Source organism: Scylla paramamosain, chromosome 8, assembly GCF_035594125.1.
Source record: "Scylla paramamosain isolate STU-SP2022 chromosome 8, ASM3559412v1, whole genome shotgun sequence".
NCBI lineage: Eukaryota > Metazoa > Arthropoda > Malacostraca > Decapoda > Portunidae > Scylla > Scylla paramamosain.
In genome coordinates, this window is record NC_087158.1 from 20,362,040 (window position 1) to 20,385,239 (window position 23,200).

At 43.4% G+C, this 23,200-nt stretch overlaps 1 protein-coding gene across 1 annotated transcript in view; it reads left to right on the plus strand.

The window, feature by feature from the left end:
• LOC135102927 (hemicentin-2-like) overlaps nucleotides 1–22,994 on the plus strand; it is a 155,638-nt gene extending 132,644 nt beyond the window's left edge. Inside the window, 9 exon segments of the mRNA XM_064008605.1 lie at nucleotides 3,113–3,243; nucleotides 4,952–5,105; nucleotides 12,199–12,344; nucleotides 12,346–12,353; nucleotides 13,976–14,112; nucleotides 18,735–18,847; nucleotides 19,164–19,360; nucleotides 19,728–20,491; nucleotides 21,470–22,994. Of these exon segments, the coding sequence (XP_063864675.1) occupies nucleotides 3,113–3,243; nucleotides 4,952–5,105; nucleotides 12,199–12,344; nucleotides 12,346–12,353; nucleotides 13,976–14,112; nucleotides 18,735–18,847; nucleotides 19,164–19,283 (809 nt within the window). The 3' untranslated portion in view covers nucleotides 19,284–19,360; nucleotides 19,728–20,491; nucleotides 21,470–22,994.
• The last annotated feature ends 206 nt before the right edge of the window (nucleotides 22,995–23,200 follow it).

Genomic DNA, 23,200 nt, shown 5'->3' on the forward strand with positions numbered 1-23,200 from the left:
GTCAAGCGCAGAATAGAGGGGCGATTAGACCAGTGCAATGACAACCTAGGGATAGCAATAGAAGGACTAGATGGAGGGATTGGATACAGAGGCTTGCTGGGATGGCATAGAACAGGAGAGCAGATGACAGAGGTGAGTGAAGAAGGTTAAGAGAGACCTTTGTGCTGCAGTGAACTCAAGAGGTTAATTATAATGATGATGGTGGTAGTGGTTGTGGTGATTGGTATATTGAACTATATAGAAGACGTCTACTTCAGCGTGTCACGATTCATGTTTTCACTTACTCTACCCATTGGTACACTATAAAGATTATTGTAAGCAGCACACACCACATCCACTGCCAGGGACTGTACGTGGGGATAACCGGGGAACTAACACCAGGTACGTGTAAGTGCGGGGAAGGGGACGTACTAGAAAGCCATAGACACAATACCTTCCCTTCCTCTTGCCTCGCCTTGCCTCCCCCAGCTTCTTGCCGACCCTGCCTTCGCGTGCGTGACTTCATTTTAGAGAACCCGTGCTGCCTCCTTGGACAAAGCTGTTTTTTTCTCTCATTTTCTTTCACTTATTATTATTTTTTTATTATTCTTTATCAACTAGGACGGTGAAAGGTGAGGTAAGGTAGTGAAGACTGATGGGGAGGTGAGACAGGACAGCATAATGAGGAGTTGAGGCAGGGTAATGCAAGGTAATTGGAAGGCAAGAGAGGCCAGTGCAAGGTGATAGGGAGGGAAGGAAAATGACGAGAGGTAAGGTGGGACATGAACATAGTAATGGAAGGAGAAAGTGATGGGTACGATGGTGGAACATTAGCAGGGTAATGGAAAGACGAGGCAAGACAGAGAACGGTGATGCAAGAAAGAAAGGAAGGACATACGTTGGGTGCTAGGAAGACGGGGTGTGTGTGTGTGTGTGTGTGTGTGTGGAGAGAGGCCATGAATCAGTCAGTGATGAGAGACAAGGGAGTGTAGCCTCGGGTTGCAAGTTTGTTATAATTGTTTTGTTGTTGTTGTTGCTGCTGCTGCTGCTGCTGTGGGGATGGGGATGGTGGTGGTGGTGGTGGTCTTGTTGTTCTTGTTGACCACCACCACTACCTCCACTATCCCATTCTCTCAGCGTGTTGAGTTCAAGTCCAGTGGTCTTGGTGGTTAGAGGGAAGTGGTGGTGGCAGTGTACAAGTGTAGGTAAAGGTAAAGTAAACTGCCACTCTCACTCCCTACAGTGCTCACTCCTTCAGTTTTAAGTCATCTGATCTGCTAAGAATGTGTCAGCTGTCTGGATGTTAAGGAGAGTGTCATCCTATCAGAGGACTTAAGAATGAAAGTAAAGATCAAACACAGTAGAAGTAAGAGCCACAGGTTAGTCAGCTATTCACGGTGACTATACGTGGGTTGTATTAACCGAAGCGAGTAGGTGGGTGCACTGAGATGTTACCTTGAGTAGGTGGATGCAGTGAGGGGTTCCCTTGAGCGTGAGGTGAGGCGCTGCAAAGTAATGAACAGACCAAAATGAGTCCTGGTATAAAAGTTACATTGTGCGCTTTCTGACATTTAATATTTACTCCACCTGTACTAAACAGAAAAAAATAAAATGTATAAATCCTCAATGTGCATGTATTTGGTAACTTGGGCAAATGTTTTTAGTGGTCTTTTTTTTTTTTCGTAGAGTGTATTTATATTAATGAAAGATCCTGTCTTAACATTTATTTTTACTCTACAGCTTTACAAGAAAAATGCTAAAGTTGGGATTTGTAAAATCTCATAATTTGCACACAGTTGCTAATGTGGATGAAATGATGGATGGTCGTAAAAACTGTATTTCTAGTAATTAAAGGTCCACTCTTAACTTTGGCCCAAGAACCCGTGTACCCCGCCACAGCTTGTATGTCCCTGCCGGCCTGTCCCTCCCCTCCCATGACAGCCTCTGCGTGCAAGGCGGGGCACGCTCATGTTGTTTTCTGAAGATTTTGCCTGTGATAAATTCCCCTTGAGAAATTTTCTTCTGTAGATATTTTCAGTTCTTGATGTTTTTCCCTGTAGATACATTTGATAGCACTTATTATAACGAGACACTGGCTTAAACCATTTCTGTTAATTATCAAGATTAGGTTAAGTTTAGTGAGATTAAATATAAAGAAAATGTCTGGAGGGGAAGCGTCCATAAGGAGAAATGTTCGGAGGGGAAAGTTACTCTCCTAAAGACTGTTAATGATAATGATTAAGTGAGTTTAATTTGGTTTGTTTTAAGGTTAAATATAAAAAAGAAAATGTCTGGAAGGGGAAGCGTCCAAAAGGGGAACTGTTCTGAGGGGAAAAGTTACTCTCTTGAAAGCAATCCCGGCACGGAGTCTCCGGCTCTCTGGGGACTTCACCCGCGTACTGCTCGCTCCCCAGGTCCACTTCACTGTCTCTTCTGCACTCCCCCAGTCCAGGCACTGCGTAAAGTACCCTAACTCCACAACTTTCCTCGCATTCCTGCCCCTCTCGTACCCCTCCTTGTTCCATGAGAGTCTCAGATTCACCTCACTGTCTTCATCGTCTCTCCTACCCTCCCCCATTCCAGCCACCATAACACACTAACTCACTCTCTCTAATCCTTACATCTCCCGTGCTCCTTCCTGCATTATGACTGTTTTGTCTATTTCTTTCCCAGACTCACTATCAGCTTTTCTACACTTCCCCAATCCAATCATCATATCACACTAACTCACTCTTATTTCCTACACCTCCCACGCTCCTCCCTGCCTCATGACTGTCTCCATCTCCCCCAGCCTCACTGTAGCGTCTTCCCCACACCTCCCCACCCCATGCATTGTATTACCTTAACTCCACCAGCTTTCCTTTTACTCCTGCATCCAGTTCTTTTCTTCATGAGTTTTGTTAACATTGTGTTCTCCTGAGACTCATTCCATCTTCTGTCTCACACTTCCCCAGTCCAGCCACCACACCACATGTGAACTAAACCCTCTCAGTCTGCCCACTCTGCCACACACAATAACCACATCGTCCCAGCCTGCCCACCTTACACTATCCCAGTCCAGCCTTAGCCTTCCCTTCATTCCTGCTTCCCACTGCTTGCTTCAGGGTTGTCTGTTACCTCTGTCTCTCCCCAGACGCGCCTGTGGTGGAGGTGAGTCTGGGTCGCTCTCTGGACCCCGCAAGGATCAAGGAGGGAGATGACGTATACTTCGAGTGTTCGGTCAAAGCCAAGCCTTCCATCTCAAAGGTGGCATGGAGACACAATGTGAGTATCAGTGAAAGGAAGAAATAACAGAGTACATTATGGCAGCCATCCCAGGTATTTGTGATTGAGTTATTGTTAGGAAACATAATAAAGCCCAGCATCACCACCCCAAAAAAAAGTAAATAAATTATGCCTCAGGTTATGTAAGGATAGGTTAGGTTAGGTAACGTAACTAAGCCCACCATTACTACCTTAAGTTAATCATGAACTTGTAGTAAAAAATAAAATGGTTTAGTTTCGTTTCCATATTCCTATCATCTCTTTACCGAAGTTAACCTCATTTAACTTTCCTTAACTACTTCACTTCTTTCATTCTCTTTATTGTAGCTAAATATGTTAGATTAGATTAGATGACAAATTAACATCACCTTAGCCAACGCAGATTAAACTGGATTGGTTTATCTTTATATAATATGACAAAGCCAACAATGAGAGGGGAAGAGAGAGAGGAAGAATTAAGACAGAATACAGAAAGACTATTAAGGGAGGTAAGGAGGTATTCGTAAATTTGGAGCAGTATTAAAGTCATCCCACTCGTCAGGATCATAAATGTTAAGAGTTCCTCAGAGTGGTGATGAGTGTGACGGGGGCGTGCTAGAATGTGACGAGAGAGAGAGAGAGAGAGAGAGAGAGAGAGAGAGAGAGAGAGAGAGAGAGAGAGAGAGAGAGAGAGAGAGAGAGAGAGAGAGAGAGAGAAAGGAAGAGAAACTGATATTGATTAATTGATTTTTAGGCACAGCAGCAAGAGCATACAGAGTCAAAGAGAGAGAGAGAGAGAGAGAGAGAGAGAGAGAGAGAGAGAGAGAGAGAGAGAGAGAGAGAGAGAGAGAGAGACAGGCAGACAGACAGACAGACAGAATAACAATTCATATTCATAACCATGCTCCTGAGGTGTCGTTATCTATGTATTGTGTACCTAATCTGTACTCTCTCCCCTCTGTAATCCCTTCAAAATAACACAAAATCCCTTACAGTATTCTCTAATCCACTAAGTAAAGAATACATGCATTTTTCAAGATAATTCATTAAAGATTATACTTCGTTCCGCCTGATTAAAAATGGAGAAGGAAAAATGGGAGGATGAGGAGCTGGGGGTAGAGGAGGGGAGGAGACGGGAGCCCTGCCAGGATGCTGGAATTTCACTCCGTCCTTCTTGGAACTTGATAAAGATTGAAATGACGCGTGAGCTCAAAATGTGTGTGTGTGTGTGTGTGTGTGTGTGTGTGTGTGTGTGTGTGTGTGTGTGTGTGTTAGGAGAGGATATCTAGTTCAAAATACAGTCTTTTGTTGTTGTTTTTTCTTTCCTTTTCTTTTTTTTTGTGTGTGTGTGTGTAAGCGTGTTGTTTATCAGATTTCTTTTTTCTTTTTTTTTCTGATGGATACAATATGAAAGCCAGTGCTTTTACTTGTTATTAGATTCTGTACAAATATATTTCCTGTCTCGTGTTGCCCAAATATCCAACTTAACAGAACCGAATTAAACCGTAGGCCCCTCTCTCTCTCTCTCTCTCTCTCTCTCTCTCTCTCTCTCTCTCTCTCTCTCTCTCTCTCTCTCTCTCTCTCTCTCTCTCTCTCTGATGTAGGTACCACAGATTTAGTCATATCACGTATTATACATATTGTTTACTGTTTCCCTTTGCGTTTCCTTCCCCCCACGCTATGCCATCCCCGTCCCTGCCCGTCCTGCATGCCCTGCCCGGCGCCACAGGGGGTGCAGCTGGTGGCAGGGAAAGGGGTGTTCGTGTCCAACATGTCCCTGGTGGTGCAGCGAGTCACGAGGGCGAGAGGCGGGGACTACACGTGCGAGGCGACCAACGCAAGAGCCACCTCCTCCTCTCCCGCCCTGCACCTCGACGTCAAGTGTGAGTACCGTGTGTGTGTGTGTGTGTGTGTGTGTGTCGTGTCGTGTCGTGTCGTGTTATTTGCCGAGTTTACCCTGAAAAGGAACACGTTTTCTTAGTGATCCCCCCCCCCGTGTTCCGATTTCCTCCTGTGCATATCTTTATTCTTAGTTATAAGTTAATATAAGGTTCATTTACTCATTTTATATTATCTAGTATTACTCTCTTCATAATTTAAGTTGTTTATATGTATGTATATGTAAGGAAAAGGTGTATTTGAAGGTGGAATGTGTTGGGGCGAGGGGCGATACGTGTCTGCCTCTCGTATCTGAGTCGGCAGAATTTTCAGGACGCAAGGAGGCCCAGAGAGGAAAAGTGGGGTGGCGTTCTCACGGGATAAATTTGGGTGGTGTTGTGGTGATTGTGCGAGCGTGTAGAGGTATTGGCGATGTGGTGGTATAACCCTGATATCCAGGATCAGGTTGGTGAGTCTTTTGTGGTACCAAGAGCTCTTGTTTGCTGAAATTTGGTTGGAGAGTTGTGTCGGTGACGTAACGCTGAGGGGGTAACGTTGGGGCTGAGAGACAGCCATTTTGTCGTTGGGGTTGTGGTGGTGGTGTGGCGTTATTGGTGTCTTTGGGGATGGTGTTATGGTGTTATAGGTGAACTATGATGATGATGATGGTGGTCTTGTGAGGTTTGAGGTGAAATACAGGAACAATTGTTTGGGGACACGGTGACGGCGTCTGGAGAAATTCCTGCAGCTGGGGAAAATATTCCAGCGGCCTTTGAAGGAGTTAAAGGGTTTTAATGGTTTGTGAAGTGACGTCAATATCATATATTTGTGTGTATAATCTTTAAGCAATATGGGGAGCGATATAAGAGCCTGAGTAAAAGGGAGAACCTATCGTGATTGAGTGTGGGAATTATCCTGTGTTGGTCTAGGGCAGAAATTTGTTCCCTAATATCCTTTAATGCGTACTACCTTAATATATTTGTAAGCTGACATTATTATTAATATATTCTGTTATTATGTAGAATAATTGTGTTTTCTACCCCAACATTGATCTGGCATTGAGGTAATTCCTGGCGTGCTGTGCCAAGGTAAAGGTTTTGTGAGAGGGTTTAATAGTTGACGATTTCGGATAGGTCGGATAGGTATTGGAGGCCCTTAAAAAATCCAGGCCTTTAAAACTTTCTGGGATCAGTGTACCGTCCACTTTCTTGGAAAGATAACCGTGATCGTGACAGTGTGTGTGTGTGTTGTTTACATATTTCTAGGTCACATATTCTAAATAAAACCGTTTTTTTTTTTTTTTTTTTTTTGCTAGCTCGGTATTCTCAGTATATTTTTATATGAGTAATAGAAAAATGGGTTAACCTTTTCACTTTCCCCTGCAAACCTAGTCTTAGTAAAGAAAAAGAAAAGGGGTTATACTGTGTGTGTGTGTGTGTGTGTGTGTGTGTGTGTGTGTGTTTCGGGTTTATGTAAATAGTCTGCATACACATTTCTTGTGATCTATCAGCCTATTTGGAAAACTGTTCCAGTTACTTTTTTGACTTTGACTAAATCTTTTGGCTCTTCCTTAGGAACCGGCAGCTCAGTGAGTCTCTGGTAAACTCTGGAACTCCTTGCCTGCTTCTGTATTTCCACCTTCCTATGACTTGAATTCCTTCAAGAGGGAGGTTTCAAGACACTTATCCACCAATTTTTGACCACTGCTTTGACCCTTTTAGGGACTGGCATTTCAGTGGGCATTTTTTTTATTAGATTTTTGTTGCCCTTGGCCAGTATCCTTCCTACATAAAAAAAAAAAATATATATATATATATATATATATATATATATATATATATATATATATATATATATATATATATATATATATATATATATATATATATATATATATATATATATATATATATATATATATATATACTGGTTTCCTTGGCCAGTGCTCCTCTTACATAATTTTTTTTTTTTTTTTTTTTTTTTTTTTTTTTTGCTGGCGGTCAGAATAAGCTCGTGACTGAAATGCCGTTGTCTAGGCTTCCATTTGAGCATTGATTGACAACCACTTTCCAGAACATAATACAGTACGGTAGGTGGAAGCTGACGTACACATAATTATAAAGTAAAGCAGAGCATGTCAGGTTCCATCACTGGTCGTGGTGGTGGTGGTGCCGAGCGATTATGATATAGGTATGGTGTGTCGACTTTTGAAATTCTAAATTGATCGTTTTTTTTTTTTTAAGTGTGTCCCCTATGCTCCGGTGGTGTTAATTGAAAGAGAGAGAGAGAGAGAGAGAGAGAGAGAGAGAGAGAGAGAGAGAGAGAGAGAGAGAGAGAGAGAGAGAGAGAGAGAGGCGATTTTAAGTCATTACCGTGTACACTAACTTTGCGAGAGGAAATTGTTGTTTTGATTTCGCAATACGCGCCTCTTTGCTCTTTGTGTGTGTAAGTGTGTGTGTGTGTGTGTGTGTGTGTGTGTGTGTGTGTGTGTGTGTGTGTGTGTGTGTGTGTGTGTGTGTGTTGATACCACTGCTTGCAGACATCAACATAACGAAACACAGGTGAGCAAGTTGGCGTCTCCCAAGCTTTGTTGGTGCTTGTGAGGCTTTGGGAACTGGAGATACAGTGGCCTCGGTGGCAGACACACTTGCTATTGCAGTGGTTCCAAGGATTGCCTGTGTTTTAATGTTGATAATATCAGTGATGAGGTCACCTTCTACATTATGTTTGTTTTCTTTTTAACGAGAAGAGCAATTCTGTCATTTCGTGAGTTTTATATGCGTCCTTTTTTTTTTGCATATGAGATATATCCTTGATTTTTTTTTTTTTTTTTATTTTAGCAGGTCATGAATAATGAGCAAGATAATGTCATGATTATATGTGTTAACTAAGTTGAATTGTTCTTTCTCCATTGAAGTCCATTGTGATGAACTTTTTTTTTTTTTAGTGCGCCCATGCAATCATCAACTTATTTATTTTCACATTCTTATGTTTTTTTTTTTCTTCTGGTTTTGTAGGAGATATTTATTTTATTTTTTCCTTGGTCTCCTATTCCTGAAAAGCCAAACTTTTACTGTGATTATATGCCAACATTCCCCAAATTCGTTATAGTGTGCTATTTTCCTTCATAATCATCATTGGTGTACGTCCATTTATATATATATTATCTTCCATTGCTTTAGGAAATTTTTATTTTGCAAGGGCGCCTTTAGGCCTTCCTGGAATTTCACTCAGTCTTTCTTGGAACTTGATAAAGATTGAAATGACGCGGAGACCTAAAGATGTGTGTGTGTGTGTGTGTGTGTGTGTGTGTGTGTGTGTGTGTGTGTGTGTGTGTGTGTGTGTGTGTGTGTGTGTGTGTGTGTGTGTGTGTGTGTGTGTTTTAGAATAGGCTAACGAGTATTTGTATTCACCTTTTTATATGAGTCAAACTCGTAATATCTCAGCTTATATATATATATATATATATATATATATATATATATATATATATATATATATATATATATATATATATATATATATATATATATATATATATATATATATATAATTTTTTTTTCCCACACATCTCTCGTTGTCTTTTTTTTATTTTGGAAAACTATGAGTGCACATTTTCATTTCCTCTTCTCGCATTAAGTTTCTTGTTGTATTCTCAAGGTTGCGTTTCCTCACACCCAAATCTCTTACATCTATCCTTGTCTTTTCTTTTCCCTTTCTTCTTTACATTCATGCACCGTATTACATCTCCTGTTTTGTGTTTCCTGCAGTTTGGGTAGCTGTAACTTGGCTTGGCTTTCTTCCAGTTTTGTTAATTATAACTTGTCTAATCTTACCTCGTGGCTTAAACTTCGGCGACCTGGTACCCAGCATGGCGCTGTTCCTTGTACTTTCTCTACATAGTTAAGTAATGTTCTTTTTTTTGTGTGTGTTAGGTGGAGAGAGAGAGAGAGAGAGAGAGAGAGAGAGAGAGAGAGAGAGAGAGAGAGAGAATTGCAAAATAGTGAGTGTAGCTAGGTAAGCCATTCAGACTATGTCAAGGGAAGGGGGATTTGTGTGTGTGTGTGTGTGTGTGTGTGTTTGTATTCCCAACTCTGTCTTGTCTCAATTACTGATGTCACTGGAGCTTTACTGCCGTAGGAGGAATAAAAAGTGGACAAAAACGCATTAATAAAAGCTGTCGTGTGTACCAATATATCTTACATAACAACATTACTCTTGCCACGCTCCATTTCCAACAGTTGGCACTTCTTACAGTGATAATACAGCAAATATACCATGCTTACTATATACTACAAGACGCAAGAAGCTATGTATCTATTTCCTGAGCGAAGTGGTGATTAAAGGTACTTGATATAACCCTAATATACAGTAGCAGGTGTCGTTGGCAGGTTCGTGAAGAGTGAGAGAGACGTCGTGTGTGCAGATTAGAGCCGTGTTGTGAACTGACTCAAGCTTTGCCTCAAATTTCCAACATAAACTCCCTCAGGTCCAGGTCACCCATAATTCCGCCAGAGGAGTGTTTGATTTTGATATCTGACGTTTAATTAGGTGCTTACATTATAATCAAGATAATCATTGTAATGCATATTTACAAGCTGTGGTCCATTGAGTTTAAGCTCTTTTATGGATCTATAGTTTGATATTGAGCTGTCAATTGTCAGTACGGCTGTGACAATCATACATGACTATATAAATAACCCTACACGCTAACAACAGTCAAGAGTCGTGTTGTTTACTGACCTGAGCATTGCCTCAAACCCCTCACCGTTCACTCCCTTTAGTCCAGTTCGCCCATAAGTCTTCCAGAAACTGTAAGAATACAAGATAACCATGAAAACAAACCTACACGCTAACAACCATCTTAGTCATACTGTTTACCGACTTCCATTGCCTCAAATCCTCAGTATAAACTCCCTCTGGTTCACATCACCCATAACTCCACCATAATGATGTGACAGCCTTACAAGATAACCATATAAACAGCCCTACACGCTAACAACCATAGGAGCTGTGTTGTTTACTGACCCTATGCGCTAACAACCAAACAGTCGTAGGGCATATATGTAAAACGTAGATAAAAAGAATTGTCCTTCGTATCTTGACATGAATGTAATGATTTTTTTTCCCTATTGTGTTTAATATTCCACTCCATCCGGAACTGAATGTTAAAGACGATAGCGCGCTCAGAACAACACCGTAAGGTTTCAGTGTTAAGGTGAAGATAACAGATACTGGATGCAAGAGTGTAGGTGACAAAAATAGAAAATAAGAGTGTGGTAGAGGTGCGAAATAAGAGTGAATAAGAAATAAGGAAATGAATGTGGATGGAAAATGTGAAAAATAAGATTGTGAGTGAGAAATATGGAAAATAAAAGCATGAAAGTGGAAATGTGGAAAATTAATGTACTGTAGCTTATGCTTTGCGTTTTTTTTTTTTTCTGTATTTAAGAGTTTTCAACTTAATGAACTCTTACTGCTTTTGGTATTATACTGTTGCTACTACGTTTACAACAGCAAAACTACTACTACTACTACTACTACTACTACAAGACAACATCTAGCTATAGTCCTCTCGTTGCAACTGTTCCTGTCACTATCACAACCACATCACAACACCATAACAAACAAAACCACATCAATGCCGTCACCATCATTACCACCAACACAACACCTTTACCGTATATACCACTACCACCACCACCACATTACCACAACTATAAGAACCAAACTGCCCTCACAACACCGCCACAGCGGGGCCACCACAGACTCACCACACGACCCCGTGAGTCAAGGCCGCGTTAGCTCTGAGATGAAAGGAACGCACTACTGGTCATATTACGTCATTATGAGAGTAATCGTTGTAATTGGAATGAAGAAAAAGAAGAGGAGGAGGAGGAGGAGGAGGAAAAGGAAAAGGAGAGACGATGATGATTTGATCATAATAATAAGAAAAAAAAAAGAGAAGAAAGAGGAAGAGGAGACAAGAAGAGGAAGGAGGAGTAAAAGAACAATAGCTGCAACAACAACAAAAACAATAATAATGCTAACAATAATAATAATAATAATAATGATAATAATAATAATAATAATAATAATAATAATAATAATAATAATAATAATAATAAAAGCAAATTTCCAAGAACAACAACAACAAAATTAAATATAAAAAAAAAACAAGACATAATAAAAACAATGATAAGTAAACTAATTATGATAATAATCCCCTAACACATCCCATCGTCTGGTTAAAAAAATGAATGAAAGCAGCATCATATAAGCATACGTAAGTGATTGCCAGGTCCGGGTCTTTGTGTTCTGGGGAGCTGAGGACGTGGGAGGAAAGGTGCGTGTACGAGGAGGCATCGACCAGGCAGTGTGAATGTAGCAATCACCGCTAATGTTGCCTTGATTGGCCCTAACTCCGCCAGGGTCAGTCTTATACCGTCTCGTAGATCACCGCCATTCACCTCAAAGCTTCTGTCCTTTCCCTCTCCGTCTCGTCGTCATATTTCCCCAGGACTCGTAGCGATATTAAAGCTTGGAACACTGGAAAACAACATTGTGCCGCTTCCAGATTTGTTTCATCATTCCAAGCAAATGCTTTTATGGAATGTATAGTATAGCAGCTAGAGGGATTGTTGTTGTACGAGTGTATGTGTGTTTATGTAAAATTACATCTACGAGGATTCCTCCATGAAAAGTTTTATTTTTTTTTTTCTTTTGTTCATCTAATTTTGAGCTATATCTTATTTCTGCTACTTTTACCTTTCATTTTAACATTACTAGTATCCTTTTGTAGGTTTATATTTCGGACCCATATGACCTTTGTTGTTGCAGTGCCACGCAAGAATCTTTTAATCACTTCGCTTCACTTCCATGAAAATTTAACTCAAAATAATTCCGCTGCGTGATAAATCCCTTCAACGTAACTTCACTTTACTTAACCCCAGCATAATCCAACCCTACCCATCCCTACCTAACCAAACCTAATTCATTCACCATGGAAGGAAATATTGCTGTTAAGGTATTTTTGCATGGAGAAAAATTTACCTTGAAGAACATACCGTACACTCATTCCTGTCACTCCTCCTGCAGATGCTCCGGTGTGTGGGCGGCAGGAGAGGACACAGCATTCGGTGGCTAAGCTGGAGAATGCCGAGGTGTCGTGCCGAGTGGACGCCAACCCGCCCAAGGTGACTTTCCGCTGGACCTTCAACAACACGCGAGGCGATAGACGTGCCGGACGGGCGGTAAGTGGCTGGCTGTTGTGAAGGTGAAGGGAGGTGCTGGTGCCTGTATGGTGCTGGTGGTGATGGTATGGCTTGGTGTCTGTGCTGTTAGATGGTGTAGTGATGGTGGTGGTGATGGTGGTGGTTTCTGCAGAGTATTTCAAACCGCAATATTCCTTTAAGTTCTTGCTAGGTTGTTTTGTTTGGCTACACTGTATTATTTATATTAGTGGAGAAAAACTAACCACAATATGAAAGGAAGAGGAAGACGTAATATGGTACGTACGTCTCTACTGTTTTGTATCACTGGTGGCCAAGCTGTTTGATTTTATTACAATGCACCAATTTTAGTACTGCATAAAAGGTGTAATCTAACGGCTACTGCTCTTTGTGCTTCGTGATATAAACGCTTTGTAGGCTTCTTTTATTTGCTATTGAAATAGAAAAAATAATATAACCACCCACATTATAAAAGAAGAGGACGAAGGCATATTCTACGACTAATACTGTTCGTGGATATCAATGCGAAGTAAGGAAAATCAGTGTTAGAGTGAGAAATACGAAAAGTAAGGTCATTAGTGTGAGATACGGAAAACAAGAGCGTGAGGAACCGGTAACAAATACGGGATGCAAGAGTGTGAGTAAAAAATGGAAAATAAAGAGTGTGTGATGGTAAGAGATGCAAAAAATAAGACTAAATGAGAAATAAGGAAAATAAAAGGTGGTGGTACATTGCAGGTAGGTGGAAGCACAGTAATAGAGATGAAGTGGCATAATAACAGATTCATATAATAAGAATGTGTGGCATGGAAGCAACATTATGATTTTAGGCATGAAAGGATCGGTATTCCAGTGCATAAACGAAGGTGACAAGTGTAAGTCGGTAATAAACCCTGTTGGTGCATGTAGCAGTGGTAGGGTTGCAGGTGCGTGGCGCGAGTGGCTTGTGTTGAAGTGTTATTGCTCCGATCTGTGATTTATATGAGAGTGGTGTGCATAGCTACTGCAAGTAATGGTTTATGGGCAGTGGTGTGGTGGCGTGGTGGCGGCAGGTGAGGTTATTTGGTGGTGATATGGTGTTGTTATGTGTGCCTGGTACTAGTCTTGCTATGATTTATCTTAAAGTGATTTATGATTGAGCCGTGGTTGCTGTTTGATGTTTTTCGCACGGTTTTGGTGAGATTATTAGAAAAAAAAATTAATAAATTATACCTTACGTTTGAATAATGTGTTGAGTGTGTTCGTGACTTTCAAGTTATTGTTCTCTGCAAATTCAAGTTCAACCCTGTCAGTTCTTGTATTTATACCAGTGTTTCTTTATGTAGACTACATGAAGACCAGCTATCCCAGTTTTCTTAAGTTAAGCTAAGTTAGGTTAAGTTTCATAAATCTAACTTAAATTATCCTAACCTAACCAAACCTAGTCTAGTCTAACCTAACTTCTAACCCAACCCAACCTAACCAAACCAAACCTGATCTAGCCTAATCTAACCTTGCCCACAATAAAAGTAGCCAAGATGGTTGGCATTCACGTGATCTATTGACGTTGTTATCCCTAAACTCTGCGGTCAAACTTATGTATTACCACTATGAGAGGACGCTGCGGAGTGTAACTGTTGTTGGTGTTGTGTGTTGTGTTGCAGGTTTGTTGTGGTTGGTACCGAGTCTCGAGTCAACTACACCCCGATGAATGAGCTGGACTACGGGACGCTGCTGTGCTGGGCCAACAACAGCATCGGCGTGCAGACTCACCCCTGTGTCTTCCATATCGTGGCTGCAGGTGAGTGTGTCTCTTTTATGTGATGTTAGGCAATGCTGCTTTACTAGTATATCTATTAACCCTTTCACTGCGGTATGCAACAATGTATGAAATCTTTTTAACCATCCTACAGAAGAGAATGGGATTCAAACAAATAGATTGTGCCATCTCCAGCCAGTACAATGTTTCTAAGTACTTGTAGAACAAGAAAATGCCTCAGAGTGGTTAGTGACTAAGGAAAATTGTGCCAAGTAGCAGTAAAAGAATTAATACCTATTATTGTGCGGCAAATGAAGGTGAGATTGGAATGTGTTTACCTGGATGTAACAACCAACGCAAGATAACTATGGAGAGCAGAGTATGTGCAGAGGTAGCCAAAACAACTAAGTTAGCAAATACTGAAGAGCATCATAACCTGGTGTTAGCTAAGCATCCAGGTGCGCAGTTCCTTTACCAGAAAAGTGATGTAATGGTTGCATGGAGAGCAGATTCATCCCAGATATTGTGAGCTTGTCGTGAGCTTTCCCCGAGTCTCTATACATATTATATAAAAGGAACAAAGCTATGGAGACTTTCACTCTCTTCACCCACACAAGTCCCAAGTATTCGTTTAACAATAAGACAAGTGTTCGTATTCTCAAAAGTGTGTGTGTCTCATCTCTCCAATTTTCAACGGACTCTTGTGGAAGTTATGATTTGTGTCGCTTCTAATCCCCGAGCCCTTATCCTCAAAAGTGTGGGTGTCTTCTTTCAACAGGATATAGTGATTCTTAATGGCTTTTCATGATTCTAGTGGTATTTTTACAAGGATTTTCCATTATGAAAAGCGATTAACAACAGCAATTTGATTAACCATCTCTCTGGCCTTCGAAAATAGTCTTAAGGAGAGAAGAAAATTATTATGAACAAGAGCCGTAATTCCATCCAACTCCCATCAATCCTACGAAAACTCCTCTTCGAAAATGATACCCCAAAATATTAACTCTCCAAATGCTAAGAACTCCCCCAACCTAACCTAACTTAATTTATCACGAGGGGAAATTATTTTGGAGGAAATCTTGTGGGGTGGAATGTTCGTTAGCGAAATTTACCCAAGGGTGAGGAGATAAAGTTATACATCTGGGTGTGGCGGTGCAGTCCCCACCCTCTCCACTCTGCACCTGCTTCCTCGCTTCCACCACGTCTCGTTTTCCGCCTTTCATCTTCCTCGCCATCTCTCATGTCTCACTTTTACCTCATCTCTCACTGTGCCTTTGCTGTCACTCTTTATCCACCCTTCATCTCTCTTTCTCTTCCGCCCCTGCATCACATTTGCCGTCTCTCTCTCTCTCTCTCTCTCTCTCTCTCTCTCTCTCTCTCTCTCTCTCTCTCTCTCTCTCTCTCTCTCTCTCTCTCTCTCTCTCTCTCTCTCTCTCTGTGTGTGTGTGTGTGTGTGTGTGTGTGTGTGTGTGTGTGTGTGTGTGTGTGTTTTTTTGTGTGTGAGCTTCGTTTCGTTCTCTTTTCATATTCATTTCCTCCTCCTCCTCCTCCTCCTCCTCCTCCTCCTCCTCCTCCTCCTCCTCCTCTCTACCCTGTTTCTATTATCTCCTCCCGACTAACCTCATCCTCTTATTAACTGTTCTCTTTTCTTCCTTTATTTATGCTCTGCCTCCCTTGTTATCTATCTGTTTCTGGTCATACTCATTTACTCTACTCGTTCTGACTTAACATGCATAGTAGTAGTAGTAGTAGTAGTAGTAGTAGTAGTAGTAGTAATAGTAAAAGTAGTAGTATCTGCAGTGTCATTCGTATCAGTAGAAATAAATACAAAATAATGGTTCTCTGTTCTGGATCTGATGAAGGAACAACAATAACAATGGGTGGATTTCGTAAAGCCACTCAAGACGCTGGTAGGGAGCGAAGACAGCATGAGTGATATGCCTTTGTTTTGTAGATTAAAATAGAACTCCTTTCAAAGACCATTACGTGGCTCGGTAGTGAAGCTATATAATGGGCATGCTGTGTGTGGGATGGTGATGTGGTGGTGTTGTGGTGGCGATGTGGTGAAGCTGTAGTGATAGTTTAACCTCTTTCACTGTTCTGGTCTTTGTTAATATTGAGGGGACTGGAAAATAATTACTTGCAAGAAGGCACAGAAAAAATGTATATATATATTTAGTAGGTAAATTTTATGTCTTCTCCAGCTACGGAAATATAAGAGAGACTGTAGTGCAAAATAAGTGAGTTTGGGTTGTAAGGAAAGTATGGGGAGAAAATTGTGTATCAGCGGAAAGGTTAATGGTGTTGTAGTGATGTTTTGTTGATGATGTGGGGAGGCTGTAGTGATGTTTTATCGGTGTTGTGGGGAGGCTGTAGTGATGTTTTATCGGTGTTGTGGAGAAGCTGTAGTGATGTTTTATCGGCGTTGTGGTGGTGATACTTTTATTACTGTGGTGAAGATGGTGGTGATGTGCTGAACGAGTTTAGTACATACGAACCTACACCATTTGGTCTATAACGATAGTATCCGTTAACGTACGAGTATATATTGACTTAAAAATTAATAGATAAATAAACGTCTAGCAAAAAGAAGGACAAACGGAACAAAGCTCTCTCTCTCTCTCTCTCTCTCTCTCTCTCTCTCTCTCTCTCTCTCTCTCTCTCTCTCTCTCTCTCTCTCTCTCTCTCTCTCTCTCTCTCTCTCTCTCTCGCCTCGCCTCGCCTCGCGTCTCCTCTCCTCTCCTCTCCTCTCCTCGCGTCTCCTCTCCTCTCCTCTCCTCTCTCTCTCTCTCTCTCCTCTCTCTTCCCTCCTCTCCTCTCTCTTCTCTTCCCTCTCTTCTCTCCCCTCTCTCTCTCTCTCTCTCTCTCTCTCTCTCTCTCTCTCTCTCTCTCTCTCTCTCTCTCTCTCTCTCTCTCTCTCTCTCTCTCTCTCTCTCTCTCTCTCTCTCTCCACCCATCTATATTTAACAAGAGTGTCTATGGACATCTCCATTCAGGTGCTCCCATTAGAGGTCTCCAGTACCCTCGGTCTTTTGCGTCTTCCTCTGTCACACCCACCACTTGCACGTCTTTATCTATTGATGTACATAATGACCTAAAAACACCAGAAAACAAAACCTGATAAGAGCGGAACAAGGTTCCCTCCACATCCACTTTCCCCTCTGGCAACACAGTGGTAGGAGAAAGTGGGAAGAGATCATTATCTGTCGTATAGAAAACGTGTACATGCTGGTTTTTATGAGAGAGAGAGAGAGAGAGAGAGAGAGAGAGAGAGAGAGAGAGAGAGAGAGAGAGAGAGAGAGAGAGAGAGAGAGAGAGAGAGAGAAAATACTTCGCATACAGTGTCGCCCTTCATCCTGGTATACCCTGGGGTTGTGGGTGACTGTTTCGAATGGTCAGGTGTGCCCCACTTCGTGCATCTCTTAGATAGGAAAAATATATAGGTTGTTGAGGAAAAGTTTATTTGTTGGCAGTAAAAATTCTGTTTTCCTGATATTTCCATTTAATCTGGACCTGAAGCACTCTCAATGTCTCACTCGCCGTCACTGCCTCCCAGGAGTGCTGTACAGCGCCGCATGGCTGTCTGGCTGCTGCTTCTTGTAACACCTCTGTGAAGGTTACTTATGTTGTTGCTGCTGCTGCCGGTGCTGCTATGACGGTTTTTACTATTTTAATGTTACTACTTTTACTGGTTACTTTTGCATTAGGGAGGTGGACGGAATAAGAAAAGTCTTGAGCAGCGAGGCCGCGGAAGGAGGGGAAGTATGCAGTTGGCAAGATTACAAGAGCAGTTAACGTGAAAATAGCGGTAGAAGATAGCAAGAGATGCAACATTAGGCGATGAGAGAGAGGCTGTAAACAGTCAGAAGAGAGGAATTGATGAGACGAAAAGATTTTGATTCCACCTTGTCTAAAAGAGCTATTTCTGCTACTACTACTACGACTTCTTTTACTTCAATCACCAATACTACTACTACTACTACTACTACTACTACTACTATTATTTTATTATTATTATTATTTTTATTGTTATTATTATTATTATTATTATTATTATTATTATTATTATTATTATTATTATTATTATCATTATTGTTATTACTACTACTACTACTACTACTACTACTACTACTACTACTACTACTACTACTACTACTACTACTACTTCTATTATTATTATTATTATTACTATTATTAATATCATCATCACCATCATGATTGCTTTTAGTACCATTATAATTTATTCATTATACATTATTTATGAAGAGTTTACAGAATTTATTTAATTTGTGCGATGTAATTTCCTAATGTATATTTGTTAAATATTATTCAGTAGGGTATGATGGCTTAACATAATACTGTGCAGGGGAGGGAGTGATGCAGATTACCCATTTGTGATGCAAGCTTTACCAGCACAGGTTTGCCGTGTCCCCTCCTCTCCTCTTTGCGGATCACGATAAATTTGCCACCAGTATTTCAGACACACACTATTTCCTTTGGTTTCCAGCACATGTTTCCTTAATGTTAGCGATGAATAATGTTTGGAAGCAGGTCTTCTTCACTCCCCCTCAGGTACATTATTTCTAGGTCTCTGTGTAATATTCAGTCTTGTCCTTGGGGCTGCGGTGCCTTTGTTGATAAGGATGGCCTCTTCCTCTCCTCAGGCAAACCCAATCCTCCTCACAACTGTCGAGTGTTTGACGTCACCATCAGCTCCCTCCAAGTGACTTGTCTCCCCGGCGACGACGGAGGCCTCAGCCAAGAGTTCCTCCTTCAGGTAATGCCACCACCTCCTCCTCCTCCTCCTCCTCCTCCTCCTCCTCCTCCTCCTCCTCCTCCTCCTCCTCCTCCTCCTCTCATACTAGCCTATCTCCTTATCCAGCAGTTAGGTAGAGTTAGCTCCCAAACAGCCATGTTAGGACTTAAAAGTTCTGTTGCTATTTGGTGGTTCTGTTTAATCTTCCTCCTCCTCCTCCTCCTCCTCCTCCTCCTCCTCCTCCTCCTCCTCCTCCTCCTCCTCCTCCTCCTCCTCCTCCTCCTCCTCCATCACCCACACACACATCGAGATGACTCCCCCGTGTGCCTTCCTCCAGGTGTACCAGGTGGGGATCGATGACCCCGGTTGTGGAAGTGAGTCGGCCCTCACCGTCCTTCAGTGTGACCAACCTACGCCCCGCCACGGCCTACAAGGTGACGGTGACGGCGATGAATGACAAGGGCGCCTCACGAGCCACGCAGCTCAAGGCCTACACCAGCAGGGTTTTAGAGATGCAGGAGGAGACCAGTGCTGGTGAGTGGACATACTTCAACTCTACTGGTGTCGTCTGGCCTTCCTCCAAACCCATACTCTATTTTACCTCTATTGTTAGGTGTGTGTGTGTGTGTGTGTGTGTGTGTGTGTGTGTGTGTGTGTGTGTGTGTGTGTGTGTGTGTGCATGCGTGCGTGTGTGTGTGTGTGTGTGTGTGCGTGCGAGAGAGAGAGAGAAGAGTGAGTGAATTATGCAGTGAGTGTACTGGGTAGGCTCATATGTGACACGAGTGACGGGACGCGCATTTCATGGAAGCCTTCATGTCATCACCAGCATCTTAACAATGTTTACTGCTACACCCCAGCGTGCTGCGCCTCTCTGTTCATGCCGCGCTACCCCTTTCCCCAGAGCCGGCACGGGACCGTGAGCGAGGGCCCAGGAGTACCGGTGGTAGTGGCTGTGGGTGCAGGCGTAGCGGCGGTGCCCCTGGTGGTCGGGGGTGGGCGTTCTGGTGTGGTTGAAGGCGTGCCGTCGTGTGCCCACCCCTCCTCCCTCCCCCAGGAGACACAGCACCCTCAGCAAGGATGCTGCCTCCACAGCCCTCCCCTCTGAAGGTTCCCCCCCATCGCGACCCCCCGATCTGCTCTCCCACACCACAGGTGAGCGTGGAAATGTGGCCCAGAAGCATTGAGCGGGGAAGAGGTGTAGCCACATTTATTAGGGTAAACGAATTGCCGGACAGGTAGACTAGGTACAGGTGTGGTTGGAGGAAGTAGACAAAGATTAGGCTCAGGCGTGATAGGTGTGGCAGGGACAAGTTTATGGGATGTAAGGGGTCGCTATTTTTCACTGAGGTAAACAGGGAATCATTTATGAGTCACTCATCACAAAGCTTTTCTGCAACACTTAAAGAGGCCGATGAGCCCCGAGGGAGGTAAGCAGCTGAGCTACGTGGTGCGCACCGCTCCCGCCGAGGCAGGACACAGTCTGTAGTGTGAGGGGGATGGAAGTGGGTGTTATCAGTATTCAAGTATCCTCCCGGCAGGATCCTGGTAATAGCCCTGACCACTGTGCCCACATAGCCCACCATCTCCACCTCATCATCGTTCTTCCTCCACAACGGCGGGCCTCCTTACCCCTCCTCCGCCCATCACACCGGAGCAGCCCCAGCGGTGAGTCATGCAGCACCTTGCACTGCAAGATTTTGATAGCGCTGTTATCGCACTGCTTGTTTTGCTCCACACAAAGCTTTCCTTTGGCAACTCACGACCTTCCTGGGTCCTCAGGTTGGTGCTTCAGAATACACCCAGCTTCTGTGCCCCGAACCCACCCATGCTCACGCCCCACGCTCACGCCCCTTGGGCAGCCACCTGTGCCTTTGCCCCCCTCTGTGCCTTACTTCACTGACGCTTCGCAGGGCACAGGTATGGTATGCGGCGGTAAGTTAGTGCACTCACACACACACACACACACACACACACACCCCAACTGGAATCGCTTGTGAGTACGTAAGAATTTTGATATTTGATATCGCAAAGGTGCATTCTCTCTCTCTTTCTCTCTCTCTCTCTCCTCTCTCTCTCTCTCTCTCTCTCTCTCTCTCTCTCTCTCTCTCTCTCTCTCTCTCTCTCTCTCTCTCTCTCTCTCTCCTCTCTCTCTCTCTCTCTCTCTCTCACACACACACACACACACACACGCACACACCGCGTAGTGTAACACACACCGCATAGTGTAGTGGTTAGCACGCCCGGCTCACAACCAAGAAGGACCGGGTTCGAATCCCGGGCGCGGCGAGGAAAATGGGCGAGCCTCTTAATGTGTAGCCCATGTTCACCTAGCAGCAAGTAGGTACGGGATGTAACCCGAGGAGTTGTGACCTCCCTGTCCCGGTGTGTGATGTGGTAAGCGGTCTCAGTCCTACCCAAAGATCGGTCACTATGAGCTCTGAGCTCTTTCCGTAGGATAACGGCTGGTTGGGTGACCAGCAGGACGACCGTAGGTGAATCACACAGTCGGCCACCTGCTTCCCCTAACAAGAGTGTCACCAGCACACAAACATACACGTAGCGCCTCACCTGACATGAAGATCCCGCACCATCTTCTTGAATTATTTGAAACTTAAAGGTGGTAAAGATTGAATTTTTTTGCAGGCGGCGGAGGCGGGGGCGGCAGCCGTGTTCCCTCCGAGCTGCAGGTCGACCGGAGCTGGAGGGGCCAGGCCACGCTGGAAAGGCGACGGCAGTGTCATCACGAGCCCACCGATCCAGCGCTGCACACCACCTTCCCTCACCTCTACCAGGGATCGAGTGGTCGTCCGTGCCACACCCCGCACGGCTCCCAGTACTTGCCTCACCCACTGCCCAGCTGCGCCTTCCGGAGGCTCCCCCCTCTCAGAGTCAACAGGGAACTCTTCGACGAGACCAAAAAGTCAGGTCAGGGTACTGGTCCCCACCTGTGCCAGATGCACGAGTCCTCCGTCTCCGAGGGACTCATATCACGGACAGGGGGGAGGCTGGGCCACAGGGTATGCCGACGAGGCGAGGGTGCGGGCGGCGAGGGAGTGGACCACGGGGAGCCGCCCACGCCAAACACTGTCAGAAAAAAATAAACGAGAGAGTGCGGTTTGAGGGTTGTGCCGCACCGAAAACTTCAGTCGTTCCCTTTTAAGTAAATAATTAACGTGTCAACGCAACATCTCATCGAAAAAAAAAGCTCGCACCGGACCGCGGGGGAGAGCCGCGGTCCACGCTCAGCTGTGTGGAGCACGATGCAGGTGTATCAACGACACTGCACTCACTTTTGTACGTCACATTTCATCATTGCTAAGGTGAACCCTCAGAGAGAGAGAGAGAGAGAGAAAGAGAGAGAGAGAGAGAGAGAGAGAGAGAGAGAGAGAGAGAGAGAGAGAGAGAGAGAGAGAGAGAGAGAGAGAGAGAGATTGATATAGCAACCCTACAATACATCAAACGTGAGAGAATAAAGGAAAAAAATGGCATTCGTTCTTCTGTCAGTGATGATGAAGGCGATGATTTTGATGGTGGTGGGTCCCAAGTTTACCGATGCTCCACGCTTCTGGCCAAGTGTGCTGTTAATCGTAATGATCTGTGATATTACGCTAATGGAGCACTGACATCGTAGTAGAGGTGGAAGCGACGACATGGCGTACTCAAAACTACAGTTGTCTTCAGAGGAGGAGGAGGAGGAGGAGGAGGAGGAAGGCTGTGTGGAGAAAAGAATTACAAAAAAAAGTACATATTGTTCTCCCCACTCCTCTAAACAAACTTAGCCAACCTCTGCTTTAATCTGACTTCCCAAAGCGACACCAGCAGCCCAATATTTTGTAACGTGAGCTACCGTGTTGTCATCACTGTTTTCTCCGACGTGTTCTGATTAACCTCAAAGGGAAGAAAGAAAAAAATACAAGACGAGCCAAGAGTCGCCCGCTTCTACCGACGTCAGTGATGAGTTGCCGATTAAGAATAAAGAATAACTCGCTCAAGTGGCACATAGTGAGTAGTGGTGGTGACTGGAACGAAGGAAAAGTATAGTAGAAGTAACAGAAGCAACGTGAAATGAACAAAGCTGTGATGAATCTAGCGCGTGAAACAGAAAGAAAAAGAAAAAAAATAAACAATTAATTCTTGACTTTTCTTGTTATGAATTATGTTGCGTGAATCTGTGTACGTAAAAATCGTTTCTTACTGTTTTATTATACACCGTGTGTGTGTGTGTGTGTGTGTGTGTGTGTGTGTGTGTGTGTGTGTGTGTGTGTGTGTGTGAGGACCGGCAGGAGGTACGCTAATTAATGCTCTGCGGCAAACATTCTCCCCATCATGTGTTTAATGCAGAGGAGGTGACGCGTGTGTGTTGTGTTTGCTGAA